Source organism: Gnatocerus cornutus, chromosome 3, assembly GCF_029298725.1.
Source record: "Gnatocerus cornutus isolate USDA-ARS CGAHR chromosome 3, icGnaCorn1.1, whole genome shotgun sequence".
NCBI classification, from domain to species: Eukaryota; Metazoa; Arthropoda; class Insecta; order Coleoptera; family Tenebrionidae; genus Gnatocerus; species Gnatocerus cornutus.
This window is the reverse complement of record NC_142235.1, coordinates 13,427,894-13,448,904: the sequence shown is the minus strand read 5'-3', so window position 1 is coordinate 13,448,904 and position 21,011 is coordinate 13,427,894. Positions and strand designations below refer to the sequence as shown.

General features: G+C 31.3%; 1 protein-coding gene across 1 annotated transcript; it reads right to left on the bottom strand.

Moving 5' to 3' along the window:
• Positions 1 to 5,512: 5,512 nt before the first annotated feature.
• LOC148177174 (putative sodium-coupled neutral amino acid transporter 11) lies at positions 5,513 to 16,728 on the bottom strand. The gene is made up of 8 exons (XM_088031784.1): positions 16,518 to 16,728; positions 16,414 to 16,470; positions 16,069 to 16,360; positions 12,801 to 13,053; positions 12,676 to 12,746; positions 12,468 to 12,629; positions 8,565 to 8,821; positions 5,513 to 6,306 (listed from the first exon to the last, which is right to left on the bottom strand). Exons 1-8 carry the CDS (start codon positions 16,581 to 16,583, stop codon positions 6,076 to 6,078), a joined length of 1,389 nt encoding a protein of 462 aa, XP_087887910.1. The 5' UTR covers positions 16,584 to 16,728; the 3' UTR covers positions 5,513 to 6,075.
• Positions 16,729 to 21,011: the final 4,283 nt, after the last annotated feature.

The following is a 21,011-nucleotide window of genomic DNA, read 5'->3' as shown; positions in this document are numbered from 1 at the left end:
TTAGATATAAATATGAAGCGAAGAATACGAAGAAAGGTTCAACGATTTAAAAATAATCAAATAAAATGTACAAAAACTAATGGCTATTAGAAAGTATACTTTTACAATCGTGCCTATAAAATTTTCATTTCTTTATTAATTCAGTTTCTCGGAATTTCAGTTTTTAGATTTTTTAATGATCGGAACATGCAATTCTATGCAATCGTTAAACCATTATAATCTGAGGTAATTTTATAGAATATTACGAACTAATCGGAATTTCACAAAGTTTAATATTCCTCGGTTTCCATAATTTACAATTTTCAGAATTAAATGACAATCAATGGAAACTTTAAAACGTTCGAATTTTTAAACCAAAATCACATTAGATAAGATTCATTTTTGTTGCGATTGATATTCGAACTTCCGGCAAAATTGTTGTTCTTTCGACAATAAGCACCAATTACCAGCACAAGGAAATCATGCAAATGATCTCACGACTTGATAAAATTATTATTTTTACTGTTAGTTACATAAACACGTATTTAGTTGAACTGATTGTTATGATAATTGAGAAGAAATTACAAAATTAGAGCTGCAGAATTATGTAAGGATGAATACCGTGGCGTTCCACAAGAGGCTCCTCTGGGTCCTCTTCTATGCCAAAAAACCTACACTGCCTTGGAAAATGGCCACAAAGAGCGATAAAGTGAGAGTGATAATTTCCGGAAACGCCTCTACTTCCATTTTTCGTATTTTTTGCACCTGCAAGGTGGCTACTGCCGGATATGCAGCAGGCGGGAAAAATTCAAATATCAATAAACTTATAAATCAATTTCAATCTCGCGCTGAAATTGGCGATGACTGGTGTTTTGCGGAGTTACGACATCGTCCCAAAATGGGTTTGAAAGCTCGAAAAAAGTTAATTAAACGTCTGACATCGATCAAAAGTTATCGAGTGACCCCCTGTCATCCGAGATCTAATTACGGCCACAAGGACTTCACACTTGCACTTGGTTTTATGTGTCGCTATAATTTAAATTTTATGAAAGTGGAAATGAAAATGTAATCTACACTAAGCAGCTAAGGTCAATAGAACGATTTTTCAATCAATCGCACTCAATGTCATCCTGTCCGCCTTACTCGCCCGATTCGACGAAATCGATTTCCGAATTTTCCCGCTTTTTTCTGAGTCCTTAAGGTTTTAGCACCGTTCTTGATCTTTATTTGATATGAGCAATAAACTGTACCGTTATTGACCCATTTAAACAAATGTGTTTTAAAAGTTTATTTATGGGCGATGCAACGCCCACTGGACCACATAGCATTGCTTAATATTCAAATCTTGGCGGTGCGAGATTTCGTCCGTGCTTTTGGGGGGCTTTGTTGACTTATCGGTGGAGCAGACGGTGGAATTTCTTTTATCGGCCTCCACGAGTAATCAATGATTTTTTTGAGGATTTATCGGCACGTTTATGTTGATCGGAATTATTAGCACGTTGCGATTATTGTGGTGACCTCTTTTTGGAGAAGAAGTACGACGACGGTGCAAATAGACAAAAGGACGATGGAATTATCGGAAAAAGTCGATAATCAATTGAGCGGACAAACATTTCTGGTGGTGGAACGGAGCAGCGGAAAATTTAAGGTCTTGAAATGTGAACGGCAAAGTTCTACGAAGTTTTTAATGGTTTTTCTTAAAATTGCAGGCATGGAGAGCCCAAATATGATTATTATTACTGTCTAAAAATTTCCTACTTTATGACGCTACAAAATCTTACCATAATTTTTAGGACTAACCAAGAATTTTCATTTTTTCTTAACATTTATTAAATTGTTTTTACAAAAGTTTTATACCGCCTTGTATTTGTATTATTTATACGAAGTTACAAAATCTATAAACAAAAAAAATACTTTACAGACTTGTGTCTAGGACGAAACTAGAATTTTCAAAATTTTTGTAACTCATTGCTATAAAAATAAAGTTTGCGCAGGTTGGTGATATTTTTTTTGTTCCTTAATTGTGTCAATTTACAAAAAGATGTTATTTTTTTTTATTTTAGAAAATTTATCTTTTATCTTTTATCTTTTTAAAAGATACAATTAGAAATGAAATTTGGGGAAGTTGTTAGTCTTATTTGTTTATAAATTGAGCTTAATTACAAAATTCTAGATCAAAAATAACAAATTTCAAAAATTCACCTACCAAAAATGTTTACAATTTTTAAAAAAATGTGCAATTTTACTACTATTAACTCGCAATAGAAATGAAATTTGGACAGCTTAGTGATTTTACTTTGCTCATTAATTATGCCTAATTGCAAAATTATAGGACAATCGGGACAGATTTTAAAAATTTTTATTGTTAGAACGAACCAAGAATTTTCAAAATGTTTGATAAACTTTGTAACTTTGGTAATTTTAACGCTTCAGGAAGTCAGCGGCTTTGTTTTTTCACTAATTGTACGGAAATCCTGGAATAAAATTTTGCAAATTTTAATTTTTGGGACGATACAGCTGTTTTCAAAATTTTTGGAACTGGTAATTTTAACGCTATGGAAAAGAAATTTGGGCAAGTTGGTCAGTTTGTTTGTTCATTCATTGTGCCAAATTACAAAATTATTGAACAGAAACTTTTTTATTATTTTTTATTTACAAATTTTAGAAATTGTTATTTTAGAGTGAACCAAAAATGTTTAAAATTTTGCAAAAAAATTTTAATTATGGTGGTTTTGACGCGATAGAAATGAAATTTGGACAAGTTGGTGATTTTACTTTGTTAATGAATTAGACCAAATTACAAAATTATTGGACAATCCGGACAGATTTTAGGAATTTTTATTTTTAGAACAAACATTTTTCAAAATTTTTGTTTATTTTTGTAACTTTAGAAAATTTAACGAAACACGAAACTAATGGCCTTCTTTTTTTATTAATTGTAGGAAACTCCAAATTAGTCATTTTTCTTTGATCGCTAATTAACAAAATAATAACAAAAAAGCTAATTTTAGAATTTTTATTTTTTGTTTTTGTTTTATTTTCAAAAAAACTAAACAAATGTATCTTTGGTAATTTTAACGGTATAATAATGAAATTTGCGCGAGTTGGTAGTCTTTATTGGACTATTCCATGCTTATAAGTTAACATCCAATCAGATCGAAGATCTACCGTGGTATTATCGCGGCAATCCTTAGCACGACGCTGGTGTTGTCAACCATGGTTACATAAGCAAATTAATTTTTTGACGTTTAAAAATGAGTCGCTTTGCTAATAATTCCGCTGACGAAATTATTATTATTATTATTACTACTGTATGCATGGAATAGTCGTGCAAAATACAATTCGTAGGTTGAATATTCTGTGATAATTTAGACTTTTATTAGCAAACTCAATTTATGTTGCTCTTAGAAAATACTACTCGTTGCTAAGCAACTCGTGGTATTTTCATAGCAACATAAATTTCTTTTAGCTAATAAATCGTCTAAATTATCACGAATATTCATCTACTCATGGTATTACTATTGATAATTGATTTGGTCTAATTACAAAGTTCTATAGCAAAAGAACCAAATTTTGGAAATTGTTATTTTTAGGCGAACCAAAAATGCTTAAATTTTTTATAATAAATTGCAATTTTGGTAATTAACGCGATAATAACAAAATTTGAACCGGACAGTGACCTTGCTTTGTTAATTAATTATACCAAATTACAACATTTTAGAACAAACGTGACAAAATTTAGAACGAACCAAGGGTTTTCAAAATTTTTGTTAAACTTTGTAACTTTGGTAATATTGTAATGATAAAATTTGAAATCGTCAATAGTGACTCATAAAGTATATTAAATTAGAAAATTTTAGAGCATATAAAACAAATTTCACAAATTGTGATTTTTAAGATAAAACAATTTTTTTAATTTTAATTTTGTAACTCTGATAATTTTAATGCTATAGAAGTAAAATTGGGCAAGTAAGGGATCTTACTTTGATTATTAATTGTGTCAAATTAAAAAATTGTAAGACAAAAAAACAAATTTTATAAATTTTTATTTTAACGAAAGCAATTTTTTTTAATTAATTTAAAAAAATAAAAATTGTACTTTGTTAACTCTTTAACTGTTGTAAATGCATATATACGTTTTGACATTTTTCTCATAAATTACAAAAGATAAAAATTTGAAATTTCGGGACCAAAAATGAGCGAATTAGACAAATCAAATGATAATATTCACATGTTTGTGGCACTTCGGGTTATACCGGAAGTAGTAGTCAACTTGCTTATTTTAAATAGAAAAAAAATAAAAATTCGAATTTTTAAAGCAAAACAGACGAATTTAAAAAAATATACGTTTCGGTCGTACCAATTATTTTCAAAATTTTTGTAAAAATTTTGACTTTGTTAATTAAATTGCTATTGAAGTGTTTGATGTGCTCATTAATTGTGCCAAATTACAAAATTATAGACCGAAAAAGCCAAACTTTATTTTACGAGAGCAACAAAAATTTTCAAAATTTTTATACAAACATAACTTTATAGAAATGCAATTTCTCAAGGTTGATCGTCTTGACATTCTTATTAATTGCACAAAATTACAAAATTTTAGAACAAAAGCGAGAAATTTTAATTTTTTTTATTAGTTTGTAAAATAAAAATTTTAGAACTTATTTTTTAACACATATTCTCGTGCCAAACAGCGAAATTGTAGAAAATATTTTTGCAAAACTGTGATCGTGTCAAACCGCCTTGAAATTTTCAAAATTTTATTATAAAATTGTAATTTTGGCAAATTTTAAGTAAAAGTTGTAAAAGTCAGCTGTCTTGATTTGGTTATTAAATTCAAAAAATAGAGGATTGATGGCCGCGATCTGCCTATTAATTGGGCCAAATTCAATTTTAGACGAAAAGCGACAAACTGCAGAAATGTTTAAAAGATCGAAAGAAAATTTCCAGTGAATTCTACTGTACTTTTACAAATTAATTCCAATACTAAATGTTTTAAGTTTTTTTTATAAGTGAAATTTCCCACATAATCTTTGTTTTGATTGTTGTAACCAGGAAGCATATAAATGCGTTTCACCTACGTAATTCCTGTAAAAAAAAGAACGAAATTGATGTTTTTATAGAATGAAACAAATTTTGATGTTACTACTTTGCCACTTACTTGAATATGTATAATTTAATAAACATTAAAATTGAAACGCAGAAAATAGAACAAAACGATAAAAAATTAGTTATGAGTTGCATTTTGGAGGTGACTTTCAAGTAAATATGTGATAATTATTTTAGAGCGTCGTTATGTTTTCTTTACATTTGCAGGATAATGCAATTCAATTACATAGGTGGTTCAAATTATGCACATCCGCCCTTTATTGCGATATAATAATGAGACGCTATCAGAGACAAACGATTTAAAATCCTGACGCCAATGCATTAAAACTAATTTTGTAATTGTGAATATAATGCGAAGCTATCAGAGACAAGTGTTTTAAAATCCAGCGCTGACGCCAGTACTCATAAAAACTCATTTTGTAATGAAATATATAACATTTATTTATAATTTATCTACAATTCACAGAGAGACACATCACATTGTGCATTTGAAGTCGAAATAGCAAAATCCGTGCATTGAAAAACATGTAAGGAAAATCAAAGATGGCGGTTACGGTGCTAACCGCCATCTTTCGAGATCAGTCAAATCGGCTCGGTTCGTTAAGTCACGTGACCAACGCCCCGCCGCTATTAGCGCTCACGAATTTTGGCACAACTGCGCGGCAATGATCCCATAATAACGGTACACTCTGTATAGTAGAATATAGTAAAACCTCAACGTTTGTATATAGTAGTAAATAAATATGGCTGACTTTATTTACTAGGTATATCTTAATAAATATATATAGCAAATTCAACTATCTAATATAGAGCGAGATCACAAAATATTTGGCAACAATAGTTATTAAACTCTTTTTTTTTTTCGTCGGGCCGAAAAAATACTCTATGAAAAATAACCTTTTTCACGTTTTAAGCTCACTGTGATTGCGTAATTTTACATAGATTTTTTTGATTTTTTGTGGGAGAAACCCCGCGCTCGTTAATAATTTATGGGGCGTCCGTCGCGTTGCAATAGTCCATGACTTTGCCATGGGAGCAAGTGTCTATTTCGTTGAAGTCAACTATTAGGAACACTACTCCCAAGATGGCGACGGTGAATCCGAAGAGGACGACAGCGAAAGCTGGAAACTTCTTCGGAGACGTGAAGGTTCCTTCTTCTAGCTGAAGGTAGCTGAGAGCTGGCAGGACATATGCCAGAGGCACTGCTGCCAGGACACCCTGCGGGGAAGAGGCAAAAGTTGTTACTATACATATTTAAGTTGTGAATCAATTGTTGACACTATGTTATGACAAGGAGGAGTCAATGTTTAATACTATACTTTAATAAGAAGTCAATTCTTCATGGTACATATATGACAAAAGGCAAAATATTGGTACTATTTTGTTACTTAGTCTACAGTTGATACTATACCAGAGCAAGGAGTCTGTAAATGTGACTATGGAATCTTTAAATTCTTGTAAAAATCTGTCACTGCTAATTTTAACGCAATGGGAATGAAATTTGAACAGGTTCGTAATGTTTATTTGCTCAGAATTGTGCTAAATTACAAATTTTTAGAGTAAAAGTAAAAGTAAAATAATTTTATTTTCAAGAATTTTCAAAATGTTTGTAAAAATTTGTAATTCTGATATTTTTAACGCTACAGCAATGAAATTTTTACAAGTTATTGATTTTACTTTATTCGTTTATTAAGCCAAATTACAAAATTATTAGGCAATCGGGACAAATTTTCGAAATTTTATTCCGACAAATTTTCGAAATTTTTAAAGAAATTTGTAACTTTTGTAATTTTAACGCTGTAAATAAAATTTGAAAAGGTTAGTGGGCTTGATTTGATTATTAATTGTACTAATTTACAAAATTTTAGTGATAAAGAAACAAATTTTAGAAATTTTTATTTATAGAACGAAACCTGAATTTTCAAAATTTTTGTAAATACTTGTAATTTTCGTAATCCTAGGAAAATTAAACTTGTGAAAGTTGGTGGCCTTTACTTGCTTAATTGTGCCATATTAAAAAATTTAGATTCAAAAGCACTAATAGTGGTTTTTTTTTAGGACGAACCAACAATTTTTAAATTTTTGTAAAAAATTGTAATTTTGGAAATTTTAATGCTGCAGTAGTAGTTAGTGATTTCACTTTGTTTATTTATTCTGCCCAATTACAAAAATATAAAGCAAACGAAACAAATTTTAGAAATTTAATTTCGAAGAATTATTGAAATGTTTGTAAAAAATTGTACTCCTGTAATTTTAACTCTGTAGAAATTAAATTTGGAAAGCATCGTGGACTTGATTTGATTAATTGTGCCAAATTACATAATTTTAGTTAAAAAGAAACACTCTTTAATTATTATTATTTAATTATTTAACAAAACCTAAATTTTCAAAATCCTTGTAAATTCTTGTAATTTTCGTAACTTTACGGAAATTAAATTTGTGAAAGATGGTGGTTTTTATTTGCTTAACTGAGCCAGAATGCAAAATTTTAGGTCAAAAAGCAAAAAAATGGGAATTTTTATTTTTAGAGAAAACCAAAAATTTTTAAAATTTTTGAAAAAAATTGTAATTCTGGTGATTTTAACGCGACATCAATAAAATTTGGATTTCACTTTGTTGGTTCATTGTGTCATATCACAAAATTTAATTTCAAAGAATTTTTCAAATTGTAAAAATTTGTAACTTTTGTAATTTAAACGCTGTAGAAATGAAATTTGGAGAGGTTAGTGGGCTTGAGCAAAATTTCCGAGAAAAAACTAGAAAATTTGAAAAAATACTTTGAATCTGCAAAAAATTTAGATTTTTTTTGTTAAATTTGTAACTGATAAATTCAAGGTGGCATAAATTAAATGTTGGGTGTTAATGATCTTAATTTGTTTCAATTTACAAAACTCTAGGCTCTAGAGCATAAAAGTCAAATTCAAGAAATTTTTATTTTGAGAATAAAACAAGAATTTTAGTAATTTTAATTTTTCAGGTAATTTTAACAACATCGAAATTAAAAAAAAATTGACTTATTTCTAGGCCTAAAAAAATTTCAGAATTTGATCTTTAGCTCTGGTAATTTTAATACTAAGAGTGAAATTTGAAGAAGCTCGTAGTCATGATTTGATTATAAAGTATGTCCAATTACAAAATTCTAGAGCTCATAGAACAAGATTTTCAAATTTAAATTAAAAAAAAATAATTGATTTTTCAATTTTTTTTTATAAAAATGCGTCTAATTATGTGCTGATGTCGGTTATTTTAATCTGATTACTATTAATTGAACCAAATTACAATATTCTCAAAATTTTGGAATTTGTGTAAAAATCTGTAACCCTGGTAATTTTAGCACTAGAGAAATAATATTTGGATATCTTCGCGCCCTTATTTGGCTTATCAATCCTTCCAAATTACAGAATTCTAAATTTAAATTTTACTAATTTTCAAAATCAAACCGCACCTTAAGAGTTAATAATTCGCACTATACTTACATTCAATTCAAGTACCATCCCCAAGCAGTCGGTGGATATCGAAATGAAATAAGTGGTGCCAACAATGGCTAAGGTAATCAAATAATGAGTTCGTTCGGAAATCGGCACGTTTGGGTCTTTTCGCAAAAGGGAGTTGATGATGACCTCACGAGTGACGAAACATTCGATAGGGTAAGTTAAGAGGATTTGGACACTGAAAAGTAAGCGGCTGAGGTTCATCAAGTCGTCGGTCCAGCAGTAGTTTTCCAAAAGATCGCCTAAAAACAAAAGAACTTTGAAGTGTTGGCAGTCCTGGCGATTTGACAGATTGACGTTAAATCAGCCGACTAGATGTCGAAATTTTAATTTTAAATCAAGGCGCAGTTTTCTATGACCACATTCCGCCGCCGAACGTCAAGAAACTTATTACATATTGTCACGTTGGCCGAAAAATCAAAAGTCTCGCTTGTAACAATAACAATTTTATTGTGCACTATGAACACTCTCGTACTTCACAATTACAACACTTTTCAGGATTTCCAAATACTAGACTATCTCTTGACTATCCCCAATCCTATCACTACTCCCCTATATACAGATATTCCCCTACCACTAGCCTAATGCTGGAGCGCTGCGAGAATATTCGGGAGTTCCGCGTATGAATAAGAATTATTCCACGAATCGCTCGCTCTAGAGCAGAGCGGAACGTTCCAGCGCTGGCGCTCGAAGCTTCCAGAATCTTCTCGTAACACTGCCCCCCTCTTAGTTCTGATCGTCCCGATCAGACCAAACAGATGATTCTCCGTGATATTTACAAAGTCTATTTAGATGAACCACTTCCATCTTTGAACGGGCGCTGCGTTGGATCCGATACACCACGTCGTTGATCCGCTTGATCACCTTATACGGTCCCTCCCATGTAGGTGTCAACTTCGGAGATAGGCCCTTCTTCCGTTGGAAGTTAAATAACCACACCAACTCTCCCTCGTTGAATCCTTCACGATTAGCCGTCACATTATACCTGGGCCGTATTCTGTTGTCAGCTAACTTCATCCTCTGTCGCATATGATGATGTGTTCCCAAGAGGGTCTCACCATTCGTCTTTGGAAAAGGCCCGGGCACATTCGTGGCAATTCTCTCAATCGGAACTCTCATGTTGTAGAACGGCATACCACCTTCCGTTCGCGTTCGAGGTCTTTTACTTGCCCCACAACCCGTACATCTCCTGCACCATCGTTCAACATCTTCACGACAGCCAATCCAGTAATACCGTTCTCGAATCTTGCTCAACGTTTTGTTCACTCCGAAATGAGCGCCTGATGTCCCGTCATGGGCCTCTCTGAGGACTCGGGAAACTCTACTCCTGGGTACTAGTAACTGCGAGGTTATCTTCTTCCCATCTGCGCTTTCCCATGCCCTTTTCAGCACTCCATTTTCTACTAGGAGGGAGTCCCATTGCGCCCACAACGCTTTCAACTCTGGACTTCTTTTCGAGATATCTTTCCAACACGGCCTTCCGTTACCCGCTTCCTTCCACTCCAGCAGTGGCCCAATCCGTTGGTCTGCTTGTTGATCCCTGCGAAGGTTCCCAGCAGTCCAATCATCATCACAGCCCATGACTATCCTGTTTACTCGTATTGGTCCTTCGAACTTCGAGTATTGCTTGCAGTCATTGGAAAGTCTACGAGAGAGTGCGTCATCATTATTGCGTTGCCTTCTCGTCGGTTTCGACTTGTTGACGGACTTCACGGTTTTCTTTGATGTCTGAGAGGCGTTCTGGCCGTTCCCGAGAACAACTCTGCAGCCACGTTCAAAATGACCTGATTTGCCCCACCGAAAGCAGGTCTGGCTAGTTCGTTGTTCCTGAGACTTCAGTAACTTCCTGAGCTCCTTGAGGATGTCATTCAGGTCCGTATTTGTGGTTGTGGCCGTAGACGTTGTCTCTTCTTTATCAACGGCTCGGATTTGTTGGCAGTCGGGAACATTTACAGAATACTTCAAAACGGCCTCCATCTCCAACGCGCACACCAAAGCTTCTTTTGCGGTGTTGTATCTGCCAACACGCACGATCCTCTGTAACTCCGGATCCCGAATACCTTGCAGGAACGTATCCATGGTCATTCGTTCGACAAAATTTTCCGGCGCCGAAGGATAGGCCAGCAAAATAAGTCGTTTAACACTTGCCGCAAATTCCTGCAGCGATTCTCCAACCCTCTGCCGACGAGTCTTGAGCTCCCAGGCATATACTCGCTGAAGGTGTTGGTCCCCAAATCTATCTTCCAACGTTGCCACCAATTGGTCGTAGCGCTCCCTGTCTCGATCTGGAATGGTCTTTAACAAGTCGAGAGCTGCACCTCTCAATGAGACTATCAAGAATGACGATTTTTCTTCTTCCGACCATCCGTTGTGTCTAGCTGCAACTTCAAATTGCAGTTTATAGCTGTCGAATGAAGTCGACCCATCGTAAGTCGGAGGTTTCATTTCTTTCGTTGTGGTCAGGCCGGTCCTATTTGGAACTTGACGTCTTAAGCGCAGTAACTCGTCTTCCACTTGCTGTTTAAATCGCTCCAAATCTTTCACTTCCTCTTTGACGCCTTGTAGTTCTCCCTCAACGCCTCCTAACCGCTCTGTTACCTCTTTTTGAATTTCGTCGACTTTAACCATAATAGTTACGTTCATGTTTTGTTCCATATCTTTAAGTTGGTTCAAGATTTCTGCATTCTCTCTTTGTCTTCTTTCTTCCTCTTCTAGTTTTTCTCTTTGTCTTCTTTCTTCCTCTTCTAGTTTCTCTCTTTGTCTTCTTTCTTCCTCTTCTAGTTTCTCTCTTTGTCTTCTTTCTTCTGTTTCATGTTTTTCATTTTGTCTTCGTTCTTCTTCTTCCAGTTTTTCTCTTTGTCTTTTTTCTTCTAAATTCGTAATCAATTTTTGTTGTGTGTCCATTTTCGCCATCATCGAAGCCATCAATTCTTGCAGCGCCTCCATTTCTGCGGCTTGCTGTCTGGTTTGAACAGGCATAAAAATTGTCCACAATCAAGTAACAATGTCACAGTCCGGTAATGTCACGAATTTTCCGATCGAAAATTCCAGAATTTTCTCGATCACAATGCTGGACGGGATCCCACTTTCTGACACCAGTTGTCACGTTGGCCGAAAAATCAAAAGTCTCGCTTGTAACAATAACAATTTTATTGTGCACTATGAACACTCTCGTACTTCACAATTACAACACTTTTCAGGATTTCCAAATACTAGACTATCTCTTGACTATCCCCAATCCTATCACTACTCCCCTATATACAGATATTCCCCTACCACTAGCCTAATGCTGGAGCGCTGCGAGAATATTCGGGAGTTCCGCGTATGAATAAGAATTATTCCACGAATCGCTCGCTCTAGAGCAGAGCGGAACGTTCCAGCGCTGGCGCTCGAAGCTTCCAGAATCTTCTCGTAACAATATTTATTTATTATCATTATTATTATTACTTACCTAAGTAATTTAAAAAATTGTATTGTTATGAATGACAATAAAAAGTGACATCATCTCTTACTGTATGAATAAAAAGTTGCAATTTTTTCTGCTCATAACCTACAAGACATTCTTGGAACTTTTTGCAACCGCATATTTCTAAATAAATAAATAAATAATGTAGAGACAAGTAGACAAACCTTTCTTGTAATAATTCAATTAACATTATTATTACTCCCAACATTAAAAAATGGTCCAAAGTCCACATCAATTTTTCCTCTACACAAAAGTTCAATTTATGACCAATTAATCTTCTCAAAAACCACGGAAATCAATAAATGCAATTTATTTCCCGCCGGTTTTTCTCCACCAGGCAATTCATCATTCACACACGCGTGCTTTGCAATACAGTGGGACCTCAAACTGTGGACACTCTAATACAGTGAAACCTCACTTACCTTGCGAGTAGGCAGTGAACGTGGCGTACCCCGCGACTCCAAACAATATGGCGACGATCAAGCTGGTCAAAATGGAGGCGTGCGTGACGATTTCCCAGCGCTTTTCGTTCGCATTTTCGATGGATCCGTAGATAAGAAAAGTGTTGTGATGGCACATGAACGCTGGAATTTCCTATTATGGTTAATTGCACAGTTTCCGGGAACTTACCGAAAGCCATGATGCCAATAGCCGGAACAATATCCTTATTGAATAGAGCCCACGATTTGGGGTGTTCAGGTCTAAAAACAATTTGGTACCGAATTTCCGGTGTTGAGGTTAAAAAAGAAACTTACACGATGTCGCCCATGGTTCCGATGCGCATAAATATAGAAAATAGGATGAAGCCGATGCAGACGAGGCTTATGAATGAGATTTTAGCGAGTTTAGAGATTTTTCGGTAGAGACATAGAGGGACTGTTATGAGGAGGGTCGCTATGAGGACGATGATGTGGCGCTTGGCGAAGACGGAGTCTTGATTGATGTCTGTTAGGCGAATTATTACTTTGGTTACAGTGTCACCAACCACCACGTTGTACGAAACCATTGCTGAAATTCAAATTTGGCGCCTTAGATTGCACAGGTTCCTAATTTAAAAAATCAGACAGGCCATGAGTATTAATGAGATTGGAATATCCATTAAAATTACTAAAGTGAAAACAAATCATCCTAAACGTTTCAGTTGGCGATAGTGGTAACTAAATGGGCAGTTGTTTCTAAAGTCAAAAGTTCAATTTCAAAGTTTCAAATTCGACTGGAATTGAAATGAAAGAAAAATGACATTAATAAAAAACTTCAAAGTACAGTTCCATAGAGAATTCGATTTATGCAGATTGACAAGTACACTCTGATTTACCAAAAATCGAAGATAATTTGATTTTTCTGTTTTGTAAATAGGTAATAGTTAATCGACGGCTTGTACGAAATGTCATCTTTCAACTATTTTTACAGTGTTACCAAACTATAAAACAAAATCATGGCTGTCTACCTATTTTTCTTTTAGTTACAGTTTAATAGTTTTCTTCTCTCTTTGCACGAATGTATTACTGGTTATCTGTACGATAATTTATAACATCATGAAAATAAATTTACATAATTACATACACGAGTTAGACTCAATTGAATTAAATCTAATTGTATTAATATAAATAAATTCTGATAAGTTTAAATTAAAATCAATTAAACTTAAAATAAATTCAATTCAATTAAACCGAAACAAAACTGCACCAACTTGATTTCTACTTAAATTTCAATTTAAAATAACGAACAAGCTACGTCGATCGAAGTGACTCCAAAATGGAATACATTTATGCACTGAATAAGTTGGAATAAATAAATAAATAAATTTGAATAAATCGGCAAAATGGATTTAATTTAAATGGATCTAAACTAAACCAAATTAAATTTTAACAAGTGTTCTATGAAAAACGTAAATTAAATTAGCCTAAATTTGAATTTTCGTTTTGGGATTTGCCTAAAATTTTCAAAATTTTAATGAAAAATTTCAACTCAATAAGTGTTTTTGATTTTTTATTATGCAATTATGACCAATTACAAATACTTAAAAATTTTATTTTTAGAGCATACAAATCATTTTCAAAATATTTGTTTATAAATGTGATCATCTTAATTATTATTTGTGCTAAATTACAAAATTGTAGACATTTTAGTTTTTACGACACACGAAAAAATTTTAACTGGTAATTTTAACTCTACGAAAATAACATTTTGGAAAATCGGTGGTTTGCTTATTTACTGTGTTAAATTACAAAATTTTAGGACAAATGCAACAGGTTTTAGAAATTTTTATTTTTAAGACAAACGAATAATTTTCAAAATGTTTGTAAAATTAATAACTCTGGTCATTTTAACGCTATAGAACTAAAATTGAAAAAAATGGTGGTTCGGTTTTGCTTATTAAATGTAGTAAGTTTCAATATTTTCGCACAAAAGTAACAGATTTTAGAAATTTTTATTTTTAGGACGAACAAATCATTTTCAAATTATTTGTAAAATTTGTAACTTCGGTAATTTCAATATGAAATTTTGAAATGTTGGTAGTTTTAGTCTATTTATTTATCTGTGCTAAGTTACAAAATTTTAAAGCAAAAGCAATAGATTTTATAATTTTTTTTTTAGAACGAACCAATAATTTTCGAATTGTTGGTAAAATTTATAACTTTAGCAATTTGAACGCTATGGATGTAAAATTTTGGAAAATCGATGGTTTTGCTCTACTTAACTCTGCTAAATTACAAAATACTCGTATAAAAGCAACAGGTTTTAGAAAGTTTTATTTTTAGAACGAACGATTTTTTTCTAATTGTTTGTAAAATTTAGAACTTAGTTGTTTAGAATTTAGAATTTTTTTTTCTACTATAGTGAAATTTGAGGACACTAGTGGTTTTACTTTGCCTACTAATTCTACCAAATTACAAGTCTAGCAAAAAAAAACATAAAAAAAACAAGTTTAAACGATATAAAAATTTTGGGAATCTATAGCTATGTTAATAATAAAAGTTGCCGATGTTAATTAATTTTGATTTGCTTATTGCTTGTATTTTAATTCCAAATTGCACAATTTTCAGACAAAAAAAGTTTTTAAAATTGATGTAAACATTTCTAATTTTTGAAAATTAAGCAAACGAAAAGTTATTGATTTTGACTTGCTTATTAGTTGTTCCATGTAAATAATAAAAATTCAATTTTATTAAATATAAATTTTACTATCGTCCGCTCCAATAAATTTTCAATCTAGGCATCCCGTGTATATTAAACGTATGTCGGCTTTTTGCTCAAAAACTGTCAAATTTTTCAAATATTTAGTTTTCATACGTCAAAACTTTTGCGGTGGTGTTAGTTACGACATGGCATTTTTTTCTCCAAGCAAATGTCAAACAAAAATTTAATTACTCACATAATGTAAAACTAGCAATTAGATAAATTAAAGACAAATGACGTTAGGTAAATTCCCACAATTTGAATTAATTTGAAATAAATCAATAAATCCGAACAAGGGAGTCAAATTTGGCTAAATAATGTAAAACAACTGGATTAGATCAAAAAAGACATATGTATATATCAAAAAAAAAATAAGAACAAAACTAAACTAAAGACCACGAAACAATTTGTATATAAAGAGACTCAATTAAATTAAATTAATTAAATGGCGAGTATACAGTTTTAGTTAAATTTAATTAAATTACAAGTTCGGACATCCGCTAGTCTAATTAAACTTTACCGTCAATTAAATCAGGAAACTAAATGACTTAATTACTCTGTGTGCTTCATTGAACTAATTTATTTGGGGCTGAATCAATCAACGACAACCAAACTATTTTCTATATCTGACTGCGTTCCAAATATTTCTCAATAAATCCACTATGCATGAGTGCATAATGAGTTGCCTATGGCAACGGTCTGCTTCTCTTTATCTTTTTGTTATATCTCATTACAGTTGGAGCTTCAAAGCAAAGCAAGCAATCGAAAATTATCCGCTTTCGGACAACGAACTCCTAAGCCGATCAAACGCAAACGCGATGGCTAAATTTTGTCTGCACTCACCAATGAAAGGGTAGAAAAACTGAAGCACACCAAGAAGAATATATCCAGGTTTACCAAAAGCAGACTCCATAATTCCCTGGTACGAAAACTGTCCACACAGATGGGCACTTCTCACCATCAGAATCAAAGAGTAATCAGTGATGTAAGCCACCAGAACCAATAAAAAGACCCCGAAGAAAAATCCAGCGTCGTGAAAAGCGTACGGAATTCCAATAACGCCGCTTCCGATGATGGAATTGATGAAATTGAAGCATGCCCATGGTAGACTCGACTTATTTCCGGTGTCTTCTTCCTAGAGAAAATTTCAGTTCGATGCGAATTTTTCCGGTTTGGATGTCAACTCACATTGATCAGTTGTTTCATGTCATCAAAAGCATTTTCGTTGGAATCGATGCTGCTCGCCTGGAATCCAAAATTTTGATTTTTTTCTTTTATTCCATTTTTCTTACCCTCTCTTCGCTGATATTTCGTCGCTCCAAAATGTAGCTCGTTTCGTTCTTTTCCATCGTCTCCATTTCGCATCGTCGTTAACTAAAAAGGGAGAGGAAGGTGCGTGTTTCTAACCAACATTGTGCTGTGTTAAGTCGGTGGTAAATGTGCTAAAAGGACGGATGAAGGAAGTATTGTCGGGATGAAATTAGAGATAGTGACGTGGGTGGTGGTAATCGATTTTGTGTGGGATTTTGCGCGGTGGAAGATGAATTTTCCACCGTAAAAAGTTTGTTTTCAAACAGGAAATTTGTTCATGTTTTATAAGTTCGTAAAAGGAATATGAGAGCACTTTGAAGCACGAGAAAATATTTGTTTTGTGGAGGCGGTGAAAGACGAAAAAAATCTTTGGCGAGAATGATTGAAATATTCGGAACCTCAGAAAAAAGCGACTTGTAAATCAATTACTATTATGTTATTGGCTACTTTAGATTTTGAAGGAATTTCTACTTTTATTAAGTTAAGTGTTAAATTTTGCCAAATTATAAAATTTATCAAAGAGCACGACCAATTTTAGAAATTTCAGAAAATATGTTTGTTTAAAAGAAAAATTGAAATTTTATTAAATCGTTTGTAAATTAATTGCTAACTGCGCTAGAACTTTGAAATGTGTGGATAAAATAATTACTACGTTAAACTGGTTTGTTTTTTGAAAAAACAACACGGATTTTAGTAATTATTTTTTGATTAGTTACAGTAATAAGAAAAATTTTCAAATTTCGTAAAATCCACTGTAAATTGGTTATTGATGGACTGCAGTTTTAATTTATGGAGATTTCTGGAGATCAAACCTGTTTTTTAAATCTCCTAAATTACAAAAATTTTTGAAAAACAAAATTTATTATTTTTATTATTACAACTTTGTAGATATTTATTATTTCAAACTTTAATTTTAGATCTGCCAAATTTCTTAATTTTTGAAAATGGGAGATAAATTTAAAAAAAAATATTTTGAACAAGAAAATTTTTAAAATGGTATCAAAACTTTCGTAAATTACATAGTTTTTAATTGGGTTACAATTTTGAAATGTGCGAGTATTATTACTTAAAACTTCCTCTTTATATAGGCCAACATTTTCGACAATGTGATATAAATTTTAGAATTTTTTTGATAAAAGTAGGAAAATTTTTAGAAATTTTAATAAAACTTTTGCAAATTAGTTCCTAATTGGGTTACAACTTTGAAATTTGTGGATATTACGACTCTAAACATTCTTCTTATATGGGCCAAATTTCAATATTTTTGACAACACTGTTTAAATTTTAGAAATTTTTTGAATAAAGTAGAAACATTTTTGAAAATTTTATAAAAATTCTTGGAAATTTGTTTCTAGTTAGGGGACAGCTTTGAAATTGGGAGATTTTACAACTCTAAGCTTTCTTTTTAAATGCGACAAATTTCAAAATTTTTGAGATTTATCACTTGGAGTAAGAACATTTTTGAAATTTTATAAAATGTTTTGTAAATTAGTTCCAAGTTGGGTTATGACTTCGAAATATGTGAATATTACCAATATTAACTCCAAACTTCTATTTTAGATCTGTCAAATGTCTAAATTTTTGAAAACGCGAAATAAATTTTAGAATTTTTTTTATTTTGTTTACAAAACTTTTTCAAATTTTATGAATTCGTTTCTATTTGGGTTATAATTTTAAAATTTGTAGATATTACTACTCCAAACTTCCTTTTTATATGGGCTAAATTTTAAAATTTTTGAAAATGCGAGATCAATATTAGAAATTTTTTGATTATTTTGTGTAAAAAAATTGAAAATTTCATAAAAAGTCTTGTAAATTAGTTATTAATTAGCTACAATCTCGAAATTTTTGGATTTTACTACCTCAAGCTTGCTTTTTGGATCTGCAAAATTACAACATTTTTGAAAGAGCGAAACAGGTTTTGAAATTTTTTTTGATTAAGAGTAAGAAAAATTTCGAAATTTTATAAAAACTCGTGAAAATTGGTTTGTGTTTGGGTGTCAACTTTGAAATTAGTGGATGTTATTACTACTCCAAACTTCCTTTTTATATGGGCCAAATTTCAACAATTTTGAATATACCTACGAGATAAATTCTAGAATGATAAATTTTTTGAAATTTTTATAGCAACTTTTGTAAATTCGTTCTTAGTTGGATTACAACTTTAAAATTTGTGGATATTACGACTCTAAACATTCTTCTTATATGGGCCAAATTTCAATATTTTTGACAACACTGTTTAAATTTTAGAAATATTTTGAATAAAGTAGAAACATTTTTGCAAATTTTATAAAAATTCTTGTAAATTTGTTTCTAGTTAGGGGACAGCTTTGAAACTGGTAGATTTTACTACTCTAAGCTTTCTTTTTAAATGCGACAAATTTCAAAATTTTAGAAATTTTTGGATCACTTGGAGTAAGAACATTTTTGAAATTCATAAAATGTTTTGTAAATTAGTTCTAAGTTGGGTTATAACTTCGAAATATGTGAATATTACTAATATTAACTCCAAACTTCTATTTTAGATCTGTCAAATGTCAAAATTTTTGAAAACGCGAAATAAATTTTAGAATTTTTTTTATTTTGTTTACAAAACTTTTTCAAATTTTATGAATTCGTTTCTATTTGGGTTATAATTTTAAAATTTGTAGATATTACTACTCCAAACTTCTTTTTTATGTCGGTCAAATTTAAAGTTTTTGAAAACGCATAATCAGTTTTAGAAATGTTTTGATTATTTTCTGTAAAAAAAATGAAATTTTATAAAAAGTTATTAATTAGACTAGAACCATGCAATTTGTAAAGTTTACTACCTCAAGCTTGCTTTTTAGATCTGTAAAATTACGAATTTTCGAAAACGACATGAGTTTTAGAAATTTTTTGATTATTTAGAGTAAGAAAATAAAAAAAATTATAAAAGCTCATGTAAATTCGTTCCTATTTGAGTTACAATTTTGAAATTTAGAAATTTCATAAAAACTCTTGTAAATTATTTATTAATTAGACTAGAACCTTGAAATTTTTGGTTTTTACTACATTAAGCTTACTTTTTAGATCTGCAAAATTTCAGAATTTTTGATAGAACCAAACAGGTTTTGGAAACTTTTGATTATTAAGAGTAAATAATTTGCGAAATTTTATAAAAATTCCTGTAAATTAGTTACTAATTGATTTACAACTTTGATATATGTGGATATTACTACTTTAAACTTTCTTTTTATATGAACCAAATTTCAACATTTTTGACAATACGAGAAAAATTTGTAGATTTTTTTATTGGATTAAGAAAATTTTTAGAAATTTTATAAAAACTCTTGTAAATTAGTTCTTATAGATATAGTACCTCAAACTTGCTTTTTCGATCTGCTAAATTACAAAATTTTTGTAAAAGCGAATTATTTTTTAGGAATGTTTGATTATTAGGAAAAAAAAATAAAAATGTATAAAATCTCTTGTTCCTATTTGGGTTACAATTTTGAAATTTGTAGATATTACTACTCTAAACTTCCTTTTTATATGGGCTAAATTTTAAAATTTTTGAAAATGCGAGATCAATATTAGAAATTTTTTGATTATTTTGTGTAAAAAAATTGAAAATTTCATAAAAAGTCTTGTAAATTAGTTATTAATTAGCTACAATCTCGAAATTTTTGGATTTTACTACCTCAAGCTTGCTTTTTGGATCTGCAAAATTACAACATTTTTGAAAGAGCGAAACAGGTTTTGAAATTTTTTTGATTAAGAGTAAGAAAAATTTCGAAATTTTATAAAAACTCGTGAAAATTGGTTTGTGTTTGGGTGTCAACTTTGAAATTAGTGGATGTTATTACTACTCCAAACTTCCTTTTTATATGGGCCAAATTTCAACAATTTTGAATATACGAGATAAATTCTAGAATGATAAATTTTTTGAAATTTTTATACCACTTTTGTAAATTCGTTCTTAGTTGGATTACAACTTTAAAATTTGTGGATTTTACTACATCAAGCTTGCTGTTTAGATCAGATAAATTAGAATAATTTTGAAAAAACTAAACAGATTTTAGAAATGTTTAGAAAAAAATTGACACTTAAAAAAATGATATTTATAGTAATATATTGTAAAATGAAAATGTTTGACTAAGAGTTTGTGGTCAAAGTGAAATACCTAAATCAATAAATGGCATGCTACCAATGCAGTTTAAACGCCCTCAGATGATATAATCGTAATTTTTCTTATTTTCAATTCCATAAAAATTTTACACTCAACTTAAAGACAACATCGCAATAACTTTTTTAAATAAATAAGCCCGATAAATTCAGTGCAATAAAATAATCACTCGGCCATAACTTTTATTTAACCACAACCATAAAATAAAATGATTGTCATGTCTCTTTATCCATAATTCTCTTTTACTACTAAATATCGCACCCAGGAAAAAACAAGCAAACTTTCCACCGCCAGAAACTCATTCGCTTCCAAATTACGAAATTAA

What these genes read in the sequence shown, in the direction of transcription:
- LOC148177174 (XM_088031784.1), bottom strand. Translation starts at nt 16,583, where the DNA reads ATGGAGACGATGGAAAAGAACGAAACGAGCTACATTTTGGAGCGACGA. An exon ending in GTTTTTCTACCCTTTCATTG is followed by an intron (nt 13,054 to 16,068) that starts GTGAGTGCAGAC and finishes TTTGAATTTCAG; the next exon opens with CAATGGTTTCGTACAACGTG. An exon ending in GGAACCATGGGCGACATCGT is followed by an intron (nt 12,747 to 12,800) that starts GTAAGTTTCTTT and finishes AATTGTTTTTAG; the next exon opens with ACCTGAACACCCCAAATCGT.